This window comes from Osmerus eperlanus, chromosome 6 (genome assembly GCF_963692335.1).
Source record: "Osmerus eperlanus chromosome 6, fOsmEpe2.1, whole genome shotgun sequence".
Lineage (NCBI taxonomy): Eukaryota > Metazoa > Chordata > Actinopteri > Osmeriformes > Osmeridae > Osmerus > Osmerus eperlanus.
In genome coordinates this window covers 2,601,510-2,623,387 of record NC_085023.1, presented here as the reverse complement: position 1 = coordinate 2,623,387, position 21,878 = coordinate 2,601,510, and the positions used below count along the sequence as shown (strand labels likewise).

Here is a 21,878-nt window from a genome sequence, read left to right as displayed (position 1 = left end):
ATCTCTGTCGGCCTGTACAGACCAGCCATGATCACACATCTCTGTCGGCCTGTACAGACCAGCCATGATCACACATCTCTGTCGGCCTGTACAGACCAGCCATGATCACACATCTCTGTCGGCCTGTACAGACCAGCCATGATCACACGTCTCTGTCGGCCTGTACAGACCAGCCATGATCACACAGGCATCTCCTCAGTCATGGGTAAGTGAGGGTGTGAGTCCTGGGGCTGTTCAGGCAGACCTGAGGGCGGCCTGCTCTGTCCTGCTGTCCTCTACTAGACAACAACACTGGCAACCACTCAGCCTTTCTCAACAGCTGAGATCAACGCTTTCCTTTTGGGTAGCACTTCTGGGCACCACACACACAAACACACAAACACAGTGGCCCTTTGCAGCTGTTACTTCAAGCTAAGAACTTCAATATAAGTGTGCATATGTGTGGCATGTGTGCGTGTGTGTGTGCAGTGTGTGCGTGTGTGAAGATGTGTGTGTGTGTGCGTGCGTGTGAGTGTGCGCGTTCAGTTAGTAGTCAGTCAACCTTCTCCTTGACATTGTAGAGTGTCTCTCCAGGGATGATGACTCGTGTTTAAAGGCCCTCTGTACTTCCTGTCTGAGATGAGCTCTTCATCAAGCACCCTTCACACACGCAGTGGCCTTGACGCGTGTGTCTGTGTGGTCCCCTGGCTGTCTGTTCCTTAAATAAATATAGCAATTGAAGAGAGAGTCTGAAATACAGACAGAAAGATAGTGAAAGAGACAGAGCTCGCATTGATTCTTGTGTGTTTGTGTGTGTGATTATCTTGTCACCTATTCATTGTTGATACAGAGATATATAGATTTAGAACAACCAGTTTTAGATCAACATTAGTTAGCTTCATCACAAGATTTTTCCCAGACTATGACTGAAACACTAGACTGTTTGGTTTGCCTCATTAAACTATGCTGATACTGGAGATGTAGAAAACCCAGTCGGTTTCACTGTCAGTCGCTCTATCCCTCTCCCATGATCTCTCACACACACTCTCAGATATGTCATTTCAAAGTTACAACATGATTACATGGAGCCACGGCTCTATTTAAGCTTGATTCTAGCTGAGGAGTTGCTTGGCACGTTGGCATGCTCTCCTGGAAGACTGAGACAGAAGACGTTGTTCCTCTTGTTGTTCTGTCCTGCTTCCTCCTCCCTCCTCCCTCCTCCCTCCTCCCTCCTCCCTCCTCCCCCCTCCCCCCTCCTTCCTTCTCCCTCCTCCCTCCTCCCTCCTCCCTCCTCCCCCCTCCCCCCTCCTTCCTTCTCCCTCCTCCCTCCTCCCTCCCCCCTCCTTCCTTCTCCCTCCTCCCTCCTCCCTCCCCCCTCCTTCCCCTGATAACGTGTCACCCAACATGACAGCCTGCTAGGCTAACCAATGCTACAGCAGAGGAGGGGCCTGTCGAGGGAAGGAGGGAAGGACACAAGCCTCTGTTAGGCCTGAAAGGAGAGAGAGAGAGAGAGACTGAGAAACACAGACAGACAGGCAGACAGGCATACAGATAGGCATACAGACAGGCAGACAGACAGACAGACAGATAGACAGGCAGACAGACAAACAGAGAGAGGGAGGTAGGGAGGTAGGGAGGTAGGTAGGTAGGTAGGTAGGTAGGGCGGGCGGGCGGGCAGGCAGGGACACCCCCTCTGCTGTGGGCTGATTTCCTGTTTGTGGGCCTGGCTCAAGCCTGCAGGCTGGAACACAAGGAGACTGGAGGAGCCTTTGAAGGCTGGCCAGGCGGCATGCTCTGAAGGGCTGGCTGGCTGGCTGACCGGTCAAGCAGGTCGACTGGCTGGCTGGCTGACTGGTTGACTGGATAGCTGGCTGGCTGAAAGTCTGTGATTCTAATGGTACTGAGAAGGAACAAGAGGGAGGCACCCTCCAACGTTTCTCTCTCTCTCTCTCTCTCTCTCTCTCTCTCTCTCTCTCTCTTGTCTCTCTCTCCTTTCTTCTCTCTCTTCTTTCACTCTGCTCTCTCTCTCTCCTCTCTCTCTCTTGTCTCTCTCTCTTCTCTCTCCTCTCTCTCTCTTGTCTCTCTCTCTCTTCTCTCTCTACTCTCTTCTCTCTCTTCTTTCACTCTGCTCTCTCTCTTCTCTCTCTCTCTTCTCTCTCTTGCTCTATCTCACATTTGTTATTCCCTCCATACTTATCTGGATTCCTCAGGGTGACAACACGTCTGTTAGTGTGTGGGTTTGTAGTTTAGACAGAACCACTCCTCCACCCCAGGTTTCCTCAGGGTGTGAAGTCTTGGAGATGTGCCTTATGCATGTTATTCATGTAGCAGAAGCCCAAAGCAACACACAAACAGTGTATGTACATAGTACAGCAGAAGATGAAGGATCGGAAGTGATAGATGCTAAGTGATACAGAGGTCCTAACAATATGTCAGTGCTCAGAGTCAGGGAAGGGTCTGCGTTTCCCAGCCACAGTGCAAAGTAACCAGGTCTCAGCTACCGAAGAAGGCAGCGACTGATTAGGCTGTTCGCTAACTGCGTCCACCTGTAGCACATACTGTGTGGACCAGACAGAGTAGAACAGGAGTTGTGCTATTTGGAATAAACTGTAGTAGCTGTGTTGAGTATTTGCAAGGTGGTAAACTGTATTAGAATAGGAGTGCCTCTCTGGGATTGGTTTTGCCTGTTAGATCATGATGAACGAGATTATGCCGACAGAGGTGGACCTGAGCCCAGATCACCTGCGCCCAGATCAGCCTTCACACGTTGAGACGGTTTGTGAAGGAGGAGGAGGAGAAGGAGAGGGGAAGGGTGAGGAGTGGGATGAGGGAGGAGGAGGAGAGGGGGAGGAGTATGAGCATGGGGGTGGAGGTGGGGGTTGGAGGGTGGAGGAGGAGGTGTGGGGTTGAGGAGAGAGAAGAGGGGGTGGAGGTGGGGGGTGGAGGAGGTGGGGGTGGGGGGTTGAGGAGGAGGTAGAAGATGGGGTGGAGGAGGTGGAGGAGGGTGGTTAGAGCGCAGGGCCAGCCTGCCTGCCTGCCTGTAGCCTGGTCTGTGTCCCAGTGTGCGGTAGTTCTGCTGTGTCCCAGTGTGCGGTGGTTCTGCTGTGTCCCAGTGTGCAGTAGTTCTGCTGTGTCCCAGTGTGCAGTAGTTCTGCTGTGTCCCAGTGTGCGGTGGTTCTGCTGTGTCCCAGTGTGGGGTGGTTCTGCTGTGTCCCAGTGTGCGGTGGTTCCGAATGAGCGCCCGTGGTCGTCTGGTCTCACTGCAGGCTGTTTTCATCCTGCATGCCAGCCTGCATGCCAGGGACTGGCAGCTAGCTGGTGACACTCTACAGAGAGGCGGATGGACATTCCCCTATTCCAGCCCTCCACTGAGAGAGAGGGGGGAGGGGTAATGGCTGAGGGGGAGTATGTGTGGTGGGGGGCGTGGGCGGGTCTTAAGCCAAGCCAGGAAGAGAGACCAGTTTTAGAGAGCCCTGCGCTGTGTCCTCTCTGCTTGTGTTTCCCACCGCCCGTATGTCTAGTTGTGTTATTACGTGTGAGGTGAAATCCCCTCGAGTGTGGGACTTTTGGTGTATTTATAAATAAAACCGTGGCCTGGCCAGTGCGCTGTGTCATGTGTCTGGGCTGATATGATAGCCTGCCATGCAGTCACCGTCCTGAAGTAGGCAGAGAGCAGAGTCGCAGCCCCTGAAACAGAACACCCATGCCAAATAAAGACCAGTAGGACCGCTGTTCGTTTGAAACACCTTTCTCAAACCCCCCTTGGCTCCTGTGTGGTGCGTGTCAGAAGGACGTTCGGCCATGTTGCAGCGACGTAAGCAAGGTTGTCATTGAAGTGGCCCGGATATCATATTAGGCAGAAGCGTAACACATGGGCTAGCGTAGAAGGCTAGCTGCTATATTTAGCCACAGGGCTAACACAGCCGGGAGGTCAGGCAGCAACTGTCCCTCTGAATTCTGCGATGGCCAGTTCACTGCTGGGGAGGGACACCTGGTGTCCTCTGGGGAGAGACTGGGGGTGGAGGGACAGGAACACTGTCAAACTGCAAGTCACTCACAGTCGCATGAGCTTGGCTGGCCACCATTTTACCCCCTGTGGAGCTCACCTCAGCAACATCCTTTAGGACTTCCCTGGTGACTTTTGTCGATGTCGGCTTTTGTGTCAAAGTGGAAACAGCTCATTATAACCAGGCTGTATTACTACACACACACACACACTGTAAAACCCTCGAATGTGCAGATTCTGTTTTACGATTTGCAGCACCTGGGACGCTCCCGTTTAATAAGTCTCTATGCAGCTCAGGTTTGTCAACAGATCATCATTCTCACTGTCCGTCTGTCCGTAATAATTGACCAGTGTTAGAAGTTGTTTCCTGGTCGGAGCTGGTTGACGTGCTGGTTGTCGTGCTGGGAAGACAGAGAGGGCGGAGCCGGGAGGATTAATGGAGGAGAGTGTGTGTGATGCTGCAAACATCAACCCAGAAAGGTCAGGGGTCAAGTACTGTTAGGTAACACCTTCATAAGACATTCCCATGGCCTTCACTGCACACGCTCTTCAACATCAGCTGACAAAAGCCACAGGCAAACACTATGGCTACTTTTGGAATACATTTTTATTTTTGTAGTTTATCTGGTAGTTAGTCCTCAGACAGAACAACCTGGTTTTTATAGAAATATACTTTTTGGGGTTCTAATTACTTGTATATTCAGACTTGAATCCTATTCAACAGTTAGCATGATGAGCTAGCACATGGACACACTATCACAGTCACCAGTGCTAAACCTAAACCACTAGCTCAGCACAGAACTGCTAGGCATGAAGGTGTGTGTGAGTTCTACGTGACCTGTCCCTCGGTGTGTGAAAGCTGTGTGTGTTAATGAGGGGGCATGGGGTGTGCTCACAGGGTCGGGGGTCAGGGGTCCAGGTGTTTGTGTTGGACTTAAGGCTGACCTGCTGGTCTGCTGGGGGCGGAGGTGTAGAGAGACGATCTGAGGGGGTCTCCAGAGGGGTCTGCGGGTCAGGAGCTGAACAGGGTCTGAGTTGGAGGAGGGCGTTGGGGCGAGGGGTCAACACCACACTTGCAACGTGTGTGTTTCGATTGTACGTTTTAAGACTGCACCTGACAGCAGACATAAGTGAGGACATGGGGAGTACATTGAGGACATGGGGAGTACATTGAGGACATGGGGAGTACAGTGAGGACATGGAGAGTACAGTGAGGACATGGGGAGTACATTGAGGACATGGAGAGTACAGTGAGGACATGGGGAGTACATTGAGGACATGGAGAGTACATTGAGGACATGGGGAGTACATTGAGGACATGGAGAGTACAGTGAGGACATGGAGAGTACAGTGAGGACATGGAGAGTACAGTGAGGACATGGGGAGTACATTGAGGACATGGAGAGTACATTGAGGACATGGGGAGTACATTGAGGACATGGAGAGTACATTGAGGACATGGGGAGTACATTGAGGACATGGAGAGTACAGTGAGGATATGGAGAGTACAGTGAGGATATGGAGAGTACAGTGAGGACATGGAGAGTACAGTGAGGACATGGAGAGTACAGTGAGGACATGGAGAGTACAGTGAGGACATGGAGAGTACAGTGAGGACATGGAGAGTACAGTGAGGACATGGAGAGTACAGTGAGGACTCATGTGGGGGTTTTGTTGTTGTGTGTATTCCAACGCTCCTGTCAGTGGCTCACACACTCCTTCACACACACACACACACACACACACACACACACACACACACACACACACACACACGACATGATGTGAGGCTTGGTGACAGAGTGGGAGCTCCATACAGGCGATGAGCGATGGTGTCGGGGGTCATGTGTCTCCAGGGCCCTCAGGTTCTGCTGCGTCACCAGAACGGCCTCCCTGACCAGGGGACCAGACGAGGACTTAGAAAGCCCAGGTGTTTGATTGCTCACCTGTGGGGCCTTCACATGTGGCTGAGTGCTGTGATTCCTGGGGCTAGCCTGTGGTCACAGGGATTGTAAAATACTTCAGCTATCAGCTGGCCGTCAGGTTGAACTTGACAACACTGTAAACAGTTGTACAGGAGGGTCAGTAAGAATTTATGGGTTTAAATGGAGTGAAGGGGTTATAAAACAACCACAGGGATTGACAAGCTTTCGACCTTTACAACCAATTATGTCTAATAAAAGTGTTGTAGCTTTTAATCACTGTGTCTCTTCAATGTACGTACGTGTGTCCCACTCTCATGCTGCTGCTGAGTGCTGGCTACGACTAGAACCTTCCGCATTCTAGAACACGAGCCGTCAAAATGGGGCGTTCTAGAATCTGAGCGCCTAGATCCTGAGGCGTTTGATTCCGAAGTTGACATTCCCGATATGTTCCTCAAGAGGGCACCCTTTTCTTAAGATGACCTCCTCTATCTGTAGAGGCACACTGCCTTTCCACACGTTCACATGGGTGGATATGCCCTGCAATCAGATTCATTATCTTACAGCACTGTTTGGCGGTAGATGATGAGGCCATTAGTGATGTTTATTACACTGTGGATTATATAACAGTTTCTCTTTCACATCTCTGCCTTCTCATGCATCAAAAGCACTGCCAACAACACAGCATCCTATTTAGGTTTTAGTAACATCTCTTCTCTTCCTGCCGAGCGCATGCCTCATCTCTTAAAGCTAGGATCTCTGTGTGTGAGTCTGATGGTGAGACAGGTATTGATGAACTAGGATCTCTGTGTGTGAGTGTGATGGTGAGACAGGTATTGATGAACTAGGATCCCTGTGTGTGAGTCTGATGGTGAGACAGGTATTGATGAACTAGGATCTCTGTGTGTGAGTCTGATGGTGAGACAGGTATTGATGAACTAGGATCCCTATATGTGAGTGTGATGGTGAGACAGGTATTGATGAACTAGGATCTCTGTGTGTGAGTCTGATGGTGAGACAGGTATTGATGAACTAGGATCCCTATATGTGAGTCTGATGGTGAGACAGGTATTGATGAACTAGGATCCCTGTGTGTGAGTGTGATGGTGAGACAGGTATTGATGAACTAGGATTTCTGTGTGTGAGTCTGATGGTGAGACAGGTATTGATGAACTAGGATCCCTGTGTGTGAGTCTGATGGTGAGACAGGTATTGATGAACTAGGATATCTGTGTGTGAGACTGATGGTGAGACAGGTATTGATGAACTACGATATCTGTGTGTGGGGTGAGACAGGTTATTTGCTGAATTTGGATATCTGTGTGTGAGGGTGAGACAGGTTATTTGCTGAATTAGGATCTCTGTGTGTGGTGAGACAGGTTATTGAGGCTGCAGGTCTTGCCAGCCCTCTAGGGGCTCCTGCAGGCTGCTTCCTGGCTTCTCTACATATTAATGAGCAGCATGACACACTCATGTATTATGCAGAGGAAGTCCAGACGAAGCCTTCAGGATTGCACAAGGGCGTGTCCGGAATGACCGGCACTAAATCTGTCTGTGACCCAGTTAAAAGGTGATGGAGAGGATGAGGAAGTGATAGAGCCAGATAGAGCCGCAAAGAGATGGAGAGTGAAAAGGGAAATGGAGGGCGAGGAGAGAGAGAGAGAGGCACTCTGTAAGTGAAAGTGAATGAGATGGGGAAGATAATAAAAGGAGAATAATGCAGTAGTACAATGTCTAGAAGGAGAGGAGGTGTAGAGGAGAACAGGGGGAGGGGAGCAGAGGGGGAGGAGAGGAAGAGGAGAGGTGAAGAGGAGGAGGAGGGGTCAAGAGGAGGAGAGGAGAGGTGAAGAGGAGGAGGAGGGGTCAAGAGGAGGAGAGGAGAGGAGAGGAGGAGGAGAGGAGAGGAGGAGAGGTGAAGAGGAGGAGGAGGGGTCAAGAGGAGGAGAGGAGAGGAGAGGAGGAGGAGAGTTGAAGAGGAGGAGGAGAGGAGAGGTGAAGAGGAGGAGGAGGGGTCAAGAGGAGGAGAGGAGAGGAGAGGAGGAGGAGAGTTGAAGAGGAGGGGTCAAGAGGAGGAGAGGAGAGTTGAAGAGGAGGAGGAGGGGTCAAGAGGAGGAGAGGAGAGGTGGTGTGATTTCCTGCAGTGATGCTGCATAACACCACCTGTACCCTATAGTTCCCTAACTGCTCAAGCGTCTCCACACTGGTTTAAACCGCTTGAGGTTAAAGCTCATAGACAACTAATGTTGTCAAGATGCTGCAGTTTGGCTCCAAGTGCTGGTGAAGGAAGACTATGATGAGCGGGTCTGTCTCCTGGTGAACTCAGTCCCAGTCCAACCCAGTTCTCAATCCCCAGTAGCTTTTACACACATCCTATATTTAGATGAGCTAAATGGAAACGTCTGTAGAGACATGCAGTGACTGTAGCTCTCAGTAGGAGGATTTGGAGACACTAGACTGTCACTGTCAGTATTTATTTATCAGTTCAACGCATTCTTTGGTTAGTTTCACTGACAGAACTTTCAGCTTTGAGAGAGCGATGTATCAAATGCCAGCATGTCTAGACGTGTATATTTATCTTATGATTATTTAAGATATGGACCTTTGCTTAGGAAAGAACAATATTTGACATACTTTCATCAACTCTTTTGCATGTCTATCACTTTCTCTTGGCTTGGACTGATTCTTCATTCTTTATATTTAGTAACACCGGAGACGTCATTTAACCAAATACATTTACTGATGTCAGAGGACAGTGGAAAATAATTAAGAACTGAGTTTTCCTCCCTGGTCTGGACCTAAGGTTATGAAACAGTGGCCAAGTGCCATGTTGACGTGCCACATTTAGGCGTGTTGATGGATTTGATCAATGGGACGTTTGTCTGGATTTGTTTGAAGTAATTCTGCTGACAGGAATCATTTGGCATGTCTGGGCAACTGTAGAAGAGGGACAGTTGATCTGAAATGGTGCGATGGCCCCGTGGGTTTGAACAATTGTTATATCGCTCACCATACACAGCAGTCAGCAAACGTGTGCTCCTTGTTGACATATTAAGTGTTAATTCAGAGCAAAAGGCAGGTCTTCTGTCCTGTCTGAGCTCTCTGCTGTCAGAGGCCCTCCTCTCTGTAGCGCTCTGCGAGCCTGTGGCTCCCTAAAGTCAACAGTGAAACACGTGGAGGGAGAAACGCAGACGTGGAAAACCTGACGGGACTCGTTTTAGAGGCTGGGTGGGAGAGGAGCAGAGCCTTCCCTGGAGGCAGGCCAGGAGGAAACAGAGAGGCACATAGAGAGGCAGGCAGGCATAGACAAGGCAGTGAGGCAGGCAGGTAGAAAGGTAGGCCACCCTGGAGGCAGACGGGCAGGCAGAGACGGGGCAAAAAGGCAAGCGATGACAAACAGAGGAGCCAGGCAGTCAGACAGGAGCAAGCCAACAGGCAGGACAGAGGCAGACAGACAGACAGGCTCCCACTACAGTGCAGCAGGCAGACAGACAGGCTCACAGGCATGCAGGCAGGTAGTCAGGTTGTAGAGACAGGCAGCCAGAGGCAGGCAGGCTAGAGGGAAAGCAGAGCAGAATTGTAGAGCATAGCATACCAGGGTGGCCGGCTAGAGAGGGAGGCAGAGAGAGAGAGTGGCAGAGGCAGAGAGAGAAGCAGGCAGGCAGGGAGACAGGCAGGAAGGCAGGCAGGCAGGCAGAGAGAGAGGCAGGCAGGCAGAGAGAGAGGCAGGAAGGCAGGCAGGCAGGCAGAGAGAGAGGCAGGCAGGCAGAGAGAGAGGCAGGCAGGCAGGCAGAGAGAGAGGCAGGCAGGCAGGCAGAGAGAGAGGCAGGAAGGCAGGCAGGCAGAGAGAGAGGCAGGCAGGCAGAGCGTAAAAGACAGGCAGGCAGGGAAAGGCAGTCCAGGCAGGAGGAGTCTGGAGCAGCTTGTGTTGGCGCGCTAGCCTGCTCACACACACTCTGGTCCCCCTGGCTGCCGGCAGCATGCTGGAGCAGAGTCCTGGAGCCCTGGTTAGGGAGGTGAGACACCTGCTTGGGAGCCACGCACAGCTCAGCGCTCACCTGGTGTCTGTCATGTGCTGCATGGGTCAGTATACCTCCTCCTCATGCTCCTACTCCTCCTCCTTCTCCTCCTGCTTGCCTCCCTCCCTATGGTATCTCTTTTTCTCTCTCTCTCTCTCCCTTCTCTCTCTCTCTCTCTCTCTCTCTCTCTCTCTCTCTCTCTCTCTCTCTCTCTTCTTGTGGGAATAGAGCCACAATCACAGTGTTTAAAGGGGATTTGGAAACTGTAAATGTTTTTAATGTGGTGGTCAGATAGTTCTGAATCTCCCAACGCAGCGACGGGTAGGCTTGAGAACAAGCCGTGGGGTCAAGCTGAGGTCGATGACGATGACCGATATGGAGACTGTTCTTTGTTTCTCTTTCTCTCTGAGTTCTCTCTGAGTGACAGGTGCGGCGGGAGGGATAGCTTTACCTCCAGCCAGGTCACTACTGTTCATGAATGATGTGTTTATGACAGCGTCCTGGTAATAGTCATGTCAAGTTTAGATTTGGTTACTCTTATCGATATCATACTGTTGTCCGTATGATCCAGAGATATTGCAGAGATCTAACTAGCAGAGATGATGTTTATCTACACATGAAAGTATTTCAAAGTATTTGAGATGGGTTTGACTTGATGAATCCCTTGGTTGTAATTTGCAACACGCAGGCAAAAAACCTTACGTGTATCGTCCGCTTGTGTGTTGGTTTTGTGAACAGTGACCAGCTCTGAGTGCTGCTGTCCTGCAGTTCTCTGGTCCGCTGTGACTCTGCGAGACCGCTGCTGTCTGCCGCCTGCCGCCATGCCGGCACGCCAGCCCGGTCGCCACGGTTACGGAGAAAACAAAAAAACAGTGTGGTTGCTAGTGGGCGGTGGAAGGCCATGAGTCATGGAAGCCAGCTCTCATCATGGAACCCACAGTTAGAAGGCTAAACATGCACCCACAAACACTGGGACCTCGGGGGAATATTCTAGCAAAACTAGTTTTAATTGTACATGACATAAAAAAGAGACTGATATAAAAAAGAGACTGAGCTCTCTCTGATGTTAATACCGACACATGTCAAATGGTTTTAGGGTATGTAAGGGATCTATTCACTTGCAGTAGCGTGTACTGCTGTATCTGCTCTGTGATAATAGACGTGTTTCAACTGTTACCTGGTGTTGTGGTCCAGTGGGTTTCTGCTGAGCTCTTTATAAACAGCTGAATGTCTGTTTTTCCCCCGCAGATGAAAGAGATCGAGTACAGAAGAAGACTTTCACAAAATGGATTAACCAACACCTCCTGAAGGTAGGACACCTCCTCCTCCTTAGATATAGCACCTCCTCCTCCTTAGAGACAGCACCTCCTCCTTAGAGACAGCACCTCCTCCTTAGATGGAGTCAGGTGGCTGAGCGGTGAGGGAATCGGGCTGGTAATCCGAAGGTTGCCAGTTCGATTCCCTGTCATGCCAACTGACGTTGTGTCCTTGGGCAAGGCACTTCACCCTACTTGCCTCGGGGGGAATGTCCCTGTACTTACTGTAAGTCGCTCTGGATAAGAGCGTCTGCTAAATGACTAAATGTAGATACTGCACCTCCTCCTCCTTATATTCTGCACCTCCTCCTTAGAGACAGCACCTCCTCCTCCTTAGAGACAGCACCTCCTCCCCCTTAGATACTGCACCTCCTCCTCCTTAGAGACAGCACCTCCTCCTCCTTAGATACTGCACCTCCTCCTCCTTAGATACTGTAACTTCTCCGCCTTAGAGACAGCACCTCCTCCTCCTTAGATACTGCACCTTCTCCACCTTAGATACTGCACCTCCTCCTCCTTAGATTCTGCACCCTTAGATACTGCACCTCCTCCCTAGATACTGCACCTCCTCCTCGTTAGATATAGCACCTCCTCCATCTTAGAGACAGCACCTCCTCCTTAGATACTGCACATCCTCCTCCCTAAATACTGCACCTCCTCCTCCATAAAGACAGCACCTCCTCCTTAGATACTGCTCCTCCTCCTCCCTAGATACTGCACCTCCTCCTCCTTAGAGACAGCACCTCCTCCTCCTTAGATACTGCACCTCCTCCTCCTTAGAGACAGCACCTCCTCCTCCTTAGATACTGCACCTCCTCATTTTTTGATACTGCACCTCCTCCTTAGAGACAGCACCTCCTCCTCCTTAGATACTGCACCTCCTCCTTTTAAGATACTGCACCTCCTCCTTAGATACTTCACATCCTCCCAGTCCCAACTAAGCGACACCTCCTCTCAGCCCCACCCTCTGTCAGCACCTCCAGCCTGCTCCTGTGTGTGTTGAGGTGGTTAGTTACCCTGTTTCTACAACAAAGCCAGACTAGTCAGGCTCTAGCGCTCAGTGGCAGCATCAGAGCCAGACCTGATGAACCATTAGCTGCAGTACCTGTCAGCTCTTTCTTTTCATCCAGAAGGCCGCCTCTGTCGTCACATAGGTATTACGCCCATCTAGCAGTGCAGGGGGTTTGTTTAAGCTTATCTCAGTAGCATCTCTTATCTCCTTTAAACCTTCAGTGATTCCCCTCCCACATCCGCGTTGTGAAACAAAGTATCATCATATATCGTCACGTAGATTTTTATGTTCTGGAAAACAACATGATCTTTCAGGCTCAGCTCAATTTGTAATACGGTTTGCCTTTCGCAACCTGTTATGCTAGTAAATTTGAATTTACTACCGGTAATCATTAATTATTTGCTAATCCGAATTTTATTCATGGGAACTGAGATATCTATTGAGTAACATGCTTAGTCAGTAAGAGAGTAGTACAATCTGGTGCTGGTTGCTCATTCAGAATAGTCCAGCAAAACAAGTGCAGGCAGAAGTGTGTTAAACCTTTAAGATGATGTAGGGTTTTTCAAAAATAGAGTCAGAGACGGAATATCTTTCAAAGTCAAGGTTGCTTGATGGTTTATTCAGCAATGCAGCACGTGGTACAGTAAGACACAATAAGCAATCACATATCAAGTTCCCAGCTGTTACCCCTGGAAGACCCCTCCATCTTTGTCCTGGGAAGTCCTGTTTGTCTAACTCCTGAGCCCATAACAGCCTCACTTGAGATACGCACACACATAACAGTCTCATTACCTGAGAACTTTCCCTGGCCCCCCTCCTCTCTCATTCCAGAACATTCTCTGGACTCTGGCACCATTTCTGCTGTTGTCCTCTTCTCAACCTTCCAAACCCCTGCTACCACATTCCTTACTTGGGACTAGTTCAGGACATGTTTCTGCTGTGCAGATACCACAGATTAATGCTGTGAGTGTGTGTCTGTTTGTGAGTCTGTACATGTTTGTGTGTGTGTGTGTGTGTGTGTGAGAGAGAGAGAGAGAGAGAGAGAGAGAGAGAGAGAGAGAGAGAGAGAGAGAGAGAGAGAGAGAGAGAGAGAGAGAGAGAGAGAGAGAGAGAGAGAGAGAGAGAGAGAGAGAGAGAGAGAGAGAGAGAGAGAGAGAGAGAGAGAGAGAGAGAGAGAGAGAGAGAGAGAGAGAGAGAGAGAGAGAGAGAGAGAGAGAGAGAGAGGATCAGGGGGAGTTTGGCTGACCCAATAACGGAGACCTTACCAGAGCTATTTTGGCCCCCCAGCTGTGCCTGTTACATGGGATTATGTGGATGAGGGTTCTGGGTAAGAGCAGGTCATCGGCATTGTGGAAACCAGACAGACAGAGATACAGAAAGGCAGACAGACAGACATGCATGCAGGCAGACAGACAGGCAGACAGTCTGCTAAATGAATACATTATTATTAGGATGGATCTACAGTAGCATGCTAACAGGCAGATACGCCTCTGTTTGGCACCCAGATTCTCTGGAACAGGTTAGACTCACCTGAGAGGTGTGCCATGGCTTGTACTTCCAACCACAGGGGTGTCAGCAAATTAAAGACCGAGTGAGTTATGAGTTCCTAAAGAGATGGTTCGGTACAGTTGATATGGCAGTAATAAGGGTTCTTAAAGGGGTCATTTACACTGCTGATTGGTTGGTTTACAACAAGTAAAGCTACGGAGCAAACACGCAACACGGCCAACAGCACTCACTGAAACAAGAAGGTGGAGACTTGAAATAAAAACTTACTGAAAGATAGAATAAAAAATAACCTGACAAAGATCTGGACAAACATGCATCGTGAATTGTAGATTTACATGACAACACGGTTAGAATGAAACACAGTCAGGAAAATGAAATAACGTTAGCCCCATTGCCAAGAAACAAAATCATCACACATTATACCTATGCTAGATACAGGATACGTTAGCATTGCTAATAACTGTTAGCGACAAAATCATACTGCAGCTTGCGGTTGTGATGAACAAGGCCATAATCATAATATATATTGGGGGGGGGACATCCCCCCCAATACTCAAATCTGGTCAAAATCCCCCCCCCCCCCGCCCAATATATTGATATAAAAATAAAAATATAAATGTGCTACGCCACGACAAGCTACCACGCACGTTTGAAATTATCATAACAAATGTAATTTGTCCCCCCCAATGTGCTCCACTCCATGGCTACGGCCTTGGTGATCTTCTTAGCAAATCCTGCTTTACATTGTCCCAGGTTTTCAAAACTGTCCTCGGTGAAATGGTTCGAGCAAATGTATAATTGAGGATTGACCTGCACAGGGCTCTTCTCATAGACAAACATCACAGCCCGTCGAGTGTTTGGTTCCCTGGGAAGACTCTGAAAAGTGTCAGCATTCCCTGTACAGCCTGGAACACTGCATTTACAACCGTAGTCCATTTTCAATATCCTTGAAAAACGTTCTTCTTTTTAATTCTGTGGTAGTACACAGAGCAGCGCGCAGCACATTTTGGGGCGTGACCAAGGTACAGACCAGAGCCAAAAAGATGGATGATTTTTTTATCCGCTCGTTTTACACCAGCAGTTTCAAATTGTGAGATTTAGATAGGAAAGAGGTGTCAATGGACTTTGAGATTCACTGTATGTCCATTTTACCCACCGAACTGTCGTTATTCAACTATGACAAGGTAAACTCGGTTTTGCAGTCAATGACCCCTTTAAAGAGATGGTTAGGGACAGTTGATATGGTGGTAACGTTTTATGGCGTTTAGTTTTTTCTGTGTTGACCTTGTCTTGCATGTTGGCCCTCAGAGTTTCTGAGTTTATGGCTCCTCATCCGCTCACCTTGAGGTTGTCTCTCTCCGGACATTGAAACCAAGAGAACAGATAGTCAGGACCACACACAGTACTAGAGGTCCCACAACAGACTTTAAAAAAAGCAGTCCTCTGATTGTGTTCCAGGCAGCACTGTTCAGAAGCACGTCACAATCAAGCCAAGACGTCTGATGTTCATACAAGCCTCCCTGTCCCAGCCCAGAGTGTAAGAGTGTGTCTGCTGTGATCCGCAGGTACGGAAGCACGTGAACGACCTGTACGAAGACCTGAGAGATGGACACAACCTGATCTCTCTGCTGGAGGTGCTCTCTGGCGACTCCCTGGTGAGTAGATCCTCTTCATCACCCCCACTGTCCGGCTCTCCAGGTCCCACCCACTCAACCCACTAGGGGGGGAATCTTTTGGTACAGAACGATTCGATTCAAATAGATTCTTGGGGTCACAATTCGATTCAAATAGATTCTTGGGGTCACAATTTGATTCAAAATCGATTCACGATTTTTCCAAGATAAAAAATAAAAATTGTGAATCGCTAGAAGACTGAATCGCGATTCGAATGTGAATTTATTTTTTCTCCCACCCCTACAGCCCAGTCCCTGCAGTGAGGGCTGTTAACACTGCTAGGTGCATTCAGACTGTTAGACCCCTGGTGTTCATGTTCAGGCGGCTGTTTCGGGGGTGGGGCAGGTGTCGTCTCAAGGTCATGCAAAGGTCACGCAAAGGTCACACAAAGGTCATACATACGTCACTAGAGTCTGGTTATCACTACCAGCTGCTGTGCTTTCTGAAGGCACGATGTATACTTTGTTTGAATATAAGCGTCTAAATGATGAAAATGTCAAATGTATTGCAACATAGACTGGTGTGAATTTCTGTCAAGGCTAATGCATAGTATGTTTGACTTTGCTGTTTAACTCCAAGGTAACAGTATTAATTAATTTGTGCAATTGTTAATACATTTTGGAATGGGCGTTTTCACGTATCCAACCCTGACGTGGTACAGGACTAGTCTTCTGAGATTTCAGTCTGTGTCAGTCTCTCTGAGATTTATGTCTGTCTCTCTGACATAAACCCCTCCACGATGCAGTTTTGTTACTAGAATATATTTTATTTGTGTAGAGGGATAGAGGGGGGCTTTGTCATATAAATACAGATTATCCAGCCAACATGAGTGAAGAGAAACGAAGACACACACAGCTGTGTGTTCTGATAGGTGAAGGCGCCCTGTTGTTGCTATGCTTCCTACTGTTGTTGCTATGCTTCCTAGCTAGGGACACGCTAACACCAAGATGCTAGAGAGCCAGGATGGTGTGTGGGACCCTGTGTGTAGGAAACTCGTTTTGAGGCCTAGTCTGGTGTTTGGGTGTGCAGAGATCTGGTGCGGCAGGAGACATGTCGAACTGTTTCAACCATGCCTGAACGAGTAGAAAAGGTTTTCTTATCTTCAGCTGAGTCACTTCTGGCCTCATGACCGCCTCCTAGTTACGCACACAGCAGACTTCTATGAGAATATGTGTAAACATGGAGGTCCAGGTATATATGTATGTAGTTTGATCCACACTTCTTTGTTTACATCCTGTTTCCTCTCTACCTTCCTCCCCATGTGTTCTTTCCTCTCCTTATGGATGGCCCTCCATGTCCCCGTCATCCCCTCCTTCACCCTCTCACTCTGTACACTGGTTTTCTGCGTGCGCTACCTCTCTTTCTGTCTCTCTCTGTCTCCTCCTCCTGCTCCTCCTCCTACTTCTCCTCCTCCTCCTCCTGCTCCTCCTGCTCCTCCTCCTGCTCCTCTTCCTCCTGCTCCTTCTCCTCCTTCTGCTCCTCCTCCTCTTCCTCCTGCTCCTCTTCCTCCTCCTCCTGCTCCTCCTGCTCCTCCTCCTCCTCCTCCTGCTCCTCCTCCTCCTCCTCCTGCTCCTCCTGCTCCTCTTCCTCCTCTCCTCCTCCTGCTCCTCCTCCTACTGCTCCTCCTGCTCCTCCTCCTGCTCCTCCTCCCTGTGTTTTCTCTCTTGTTTGCGTTCTCTGGGCTAAGCCAAGGGAGCGAGACTTCCTGAAGACGTTACGGTTGGTGAGTGTGGCAGAAGCATGTCCGGTTGAGCAGCATGGACTGGCGCGTCGTGAGGATGATGATGATGATGATGATGATAAGGGGGTAGGTGTGGACAGCACTCCTCAACCTCCCCTCGTAACCCCACTAATGTAGCGCGTGAAGTTGACTTTAACAGGAGCAGACCCCGCACCAAGCGCACCACCCTCACCCCACATTCTCCCGCCATCACCACCCTCACCCCACACTCTCTCCGCCATCACCACGACCTCCTTCCACAGAGGGCTGCAGTGTGCACATACACAGGAGAGACACTCGTAGATATGCAGGCTTGTTTGAGGTTTCAGTTTGGCTTCTTGGAGAGGCTGTCGTTCCGTCCGGGCCATGCACTGCTTCTTATTTCCACTGTGTGGAGCAGGCGTCTGTCTGCTTAGAGAAGCCAGCCTGGAGATGAATTAGGCTTCCATATGTCGTGATGTAAAGACCCAGGCTCCAGTTCCTAGTTTCTTTTGACGTATTTGTGGATGATGTGATAAACTGTACGTAAAGACACTGAAAACCGTGGAACACAGACAGGATTCAGACATGGAGTTATTGGATACAAGGTGTACATTTACTGCAGAGCGAAGCCATAATCATAGCTGACACGTCCCAAATGGCCGCGTTATGTGGTCTCAAATGTATCCTGGGTCTTTACATCTAAAATCGAAATCGCTTTCTTCATCTTTGGGGCGGCCATTTTGTCACCCCAGCGTGAACCCCGGGACACCCAGGGTGTGGTTGTTCTGCAGAACCCTTCTCACGAAAACCACCTTCCTGAATATGCTGCTGTGCTGGAGGAAAGCTGTGGGAGAAAGGTGTTCTGGTGAATGTCGTCCCTCTGGCTTCATCGTGGAAGGCTGTTGGTCTGGGTCTGGTCAGGTTGGAAGGGGTCTGAAACCAGGACACCTCCTACTGAGAGCACCTCTCTTGACATCCTGACTAACACTCTCAGCAGAAAGGGAATGGTTCTTCTCAGAACCATATGGTGTTGTCTCAGGTCGCACGCTCAACACCAGACGGCTCTGCCTCACTGACAACCAGGCACTAGTTGGAACCTTTTTTTCTGCGAGTGGTTAAAGAGTCCCAAATATGACCCCAAATATGACCCCAAATATGACCCCAAATCTGACCCCAAATATGACCCCAAATATGACCCCAAATCTGACCCCAAATATGACCCCAAATCTGACCCCAAATATGACCCCAAATCTGACCCCAAATATGACCCCAAATCTGACCCCAAATATGACCCCAAATCTGACCCCAAATATGACCCCAAATCTGACCCCAAATCTGCCTCTGATGCTGCCTCTGTAGCTGCCTCTGTCCATGGCCCAGACCTGCCTCTTAACCACCATGGGGCTGGCCACCAGCTACTGATGCATTTTCCATTTCATAACCTGAGGCTGTTGCCTCCCATGGTCCCTGTTTCTATAGCTGTCTCTCTGGAGGCCTCTGTCATGACACCACAGCCTCTCAGTCAGGTTCTGATGACTGATGGCTGTGGTTTTCCATGTAACACTGAGAGAGCTAAGCCTGTATGCAGAGATGTTTTATTTAGTGCTTTGGTTAAAAAACTCAGTCTACTGTGTGTGTAGGAGGGGTTCTGCTTCCTCTGTCTGTCTGCCGTCTTTCTACAGGTTAGGAGGTACAACTCTGCTGTAGCAACATGTCCTCTCCTCCTCTCCTCTTTTCCTCTCTCCTCTCCTCTCCTCTCTCCCATCTCCTCCTCGCCTCTCCTCTCCCCTCCCCTCCCCTCCCCTCCCATCCTCTCCTCTCTCCTCCTCCCCTCCCCTCCTCTCCTCCTCCCCTCCTCTCCTCCTCCCCTCCTCTCCTCTCCTCCTCTCCTCCCCTCCCATCCTCTCCTCTCTCCTCCTCCCCTCCTCCCCTCCTCTCCTCTCCTCTCCTCCTCTCCTCTCCTCCCCTCCCCTCCTCTCCTCCTCCCCTCCTCTCCTCCTCCCCTCCTCTCCTCTCCTCCTCTCCTCCCCTCCCATCCTCTCCTCTCTCCTCCTCCCCTCCTCCCCTCCTCTCCTCTCCTCTCCTCTCTCCTCCTCCCCTCCTCTCCTCCTCCCCTCCTCTCCTCTCCTCCTCTCCTCCCCTCCCATCCTCTCCTCTCTCCTCCTCCCCTCCTCCCCTCCTCCCTCCTCCTCTCCTCTCCTCCCCTCCCCTCCCCTCCCCTCCCCTCCCCTCCCATCCCCTCCCCTCCCATCCTCTCCTCTCTCCTCCTCCCCTCCCCTCCCCCCCTCTCCTCTCCAGTGTGTCGCGTCCCCGGCCGCTCTGATGAGAGAGCGTCCTCACTAACATGCCCTCCTCTTCCTCCTCGTCTGCCCCACAGCCCAGGGAGAAAGGCCGCATGCGCTTCCACAGGCTCCAGAACGTCCAGATCGCTCTGGACTACCTGAAGAGACGACAGGTAGGCACCCGGCCTCGTGGCCTCCCCGCCGCTCCCCCGGGCCTGTTGTCATGGAGACGTTTCCCTGATGTTGGCCCATGAGTAACAGAAAGGTGGCTGGGAGAAGGGGGGAGGGGTCATGGAGCGTTAGATAACTAGAGGTCAAACCAGACGTCCGTGTCAGGGGTAAGAACTAATGTCAAATAGCTGGAGGATCTTTAGACAAGCAGCATGACATCACACAATGATACCAGCTCCTCCCCCCACCTCCCTCTCTCTCACACACACACACACACACACACACACACACACACACACACACACACACACACACACACACACACACACACACACACACGCATGCTCCCTCCCTCTCCCCCCCATTCCAGTTGTGATGGTAGCAGCTCCTCAGCTGTCGCTAGACATGACGTCACATGACAGTGGGCCCAGTGCACAGAGACAAAGGCTTCACAGAACCACACGCAAACGATTCTATTATTCCATTGTTTTAGCCACATACCAGGTCAAGACTTCCCCTCATTCATATGCATAACCCGCCAAATACCAAATCTAGTCCCCCTGTGCTACTCAGCCACGCCATGATCCATAGGGTTGTTTCAGATTGCATCAGTCTGTCGGAAGTTCAATATAGAACTTTATAAACATTTAATTTAGTATATCACTGATACTGATAGATAAATTTAAGATATCACTGATACTCTGAACATTTAGGTATATTTATGTACGTTTGTGTGCAGATTAGACTTTATGGATACTGATAAGAGTCGTTAACACTTTAGGGTATGGTATATATTTGAAAAAATATATATTATATATATATATTTACGTATATATATATATATATATATTATGTATATATATATTTACACTTCAAAGCATCATAACCCCTTGTAGACCAAGTGACTGACTTTAGCACTGTCTCTGAAATAGCTTTACAAAGTCTTTGCATTTAACAAAATACAGTCGCACCATGTATATTTAAAATAGCCTGGCTGAATCCATGCAAATATTGACAAGGACATTCCTCCAGTAATAAAGCAGAAATCTCACTGCCTGCAGTGCCCCCTAGTGGCTTAATATTGGAAGTACCAGATCGTCAGTGATTAACTGGCGGCATACAGAACAGCAGGCTCTGGCAATCTGCAGTTCTCTAGAACAAATCCTCTGAGAGGAGGATCACAGAAGTAGGCTTTTAAATGATCTGCTATAGCCACCGATGCAGGACAACAACAAGAAACACAATCTACAATCCTCTCTGTGAAAACATGTACAGATGGAGAAATGTTCAAGTTCAAGTTTAAGTATTTTATAGTCAGGTACACAGACCAACACAAGGTCAGACTGGGCACTGAAATTCTTAGGACAAGACAACGCAAAGCAACCTGGCATAACATGACATATAAGTACTCAGAACATAGATTACACCTATGATAAGCTAACATATAATATAATAAACCTCCAAAATATACACAATAATAAACAATAGAGTATACTAAACCTATAATACACATAATATCCTCTACTATCCTTATAACCTATACTAACCTAGCGGAGCTCTCATCACTGCAGGCGCAGCGGAAACTAGTGCATCTAGTTTCAGAAATGCATCTAGTTTCCAGTCGTGTACATCAATACACAAACACAAATCCTTGTGGCAAGTTGTGGTGTGATAAATCAATCAATCAATCAACTTTATTTATATAGCACATTTAAAAAACCACAGGGGAAGCCAAAGTGCTTTACATTGAGGCATAAAATAAATAAATATAAAAACACAAACAAACAAAGTATGTAAAGATGGCGTGTTGTTTAGATCAAACCTTGTGTCTTCCCCTCAGGTCAAGCTGGTGAACATCAGGAATGATGACATCACAGATGGGAATCCCAAACTCACCCTGGGATTAATATGGACCATAATACTGCACTTTCAGGTCAGAGACAAATATGTTTGTGTGTGTATGTACATGTGTGTGTGTGTGTGTGTGTGTGTGTGTACGTGTGTGTATGTGTGTGTGGGCTTGTGAGAACAAGTAGAAGCTATGGTGTATGTGTTCACTCACAGCTCAATCATGTACTTTGTTTGTCAGAATAGTTTTGAAGGTTTGTCTATTCTACGTTGACCAGATCCTGATTGAGGAGCTAGCGTGCTGTGTAAGCTGATGTGGGTATACATTTTGTGGATTATGTTATGTAACCATGGTTGAGATTTGTCTCAATCTGAATCCCTGGCCAAGTCAGCCTCAGTTCGCTGGCTGTAGTTCCCCTTCCCCACCACTAGAGGTCCTGG

General features: G+C 49.2%; 1 protein-coding gene across 1 annotated transcript in view; it reads left to right on the top strand.

Annotated features, from left to right (window-relative positions):
* dst (dystonin) overlaps window positions 1-21,878 on the top strand; it is a 136,876-nt gene that overhangs the window by 18,952 nt on the left and 96,046 nt on the right. The window contains exons 5-9 of the mRNA XM_062462990.1: window positions 11,172-11,233; window positions 15,326-15,415; window positions 17,122-17,157; window positions 19,514-19,591; window positions 21,430-21,522. Coding sequence (XP_062318974.1) covers window positions 11,172-11,233; window positions 15,326-15,415; window positions 17,122-17,157; window positions 19,514-19,591; window positions 21,430-21,522 — 359 coding nt within the window. The remainder of the gene's footprint in view (window positions 1-11,171; window positions 11,234-15,325; window positions 15,416-17,121; window positions 17,158-19,513; window positions 19,592-21,429; window positions 21,523-21,878) is intronic.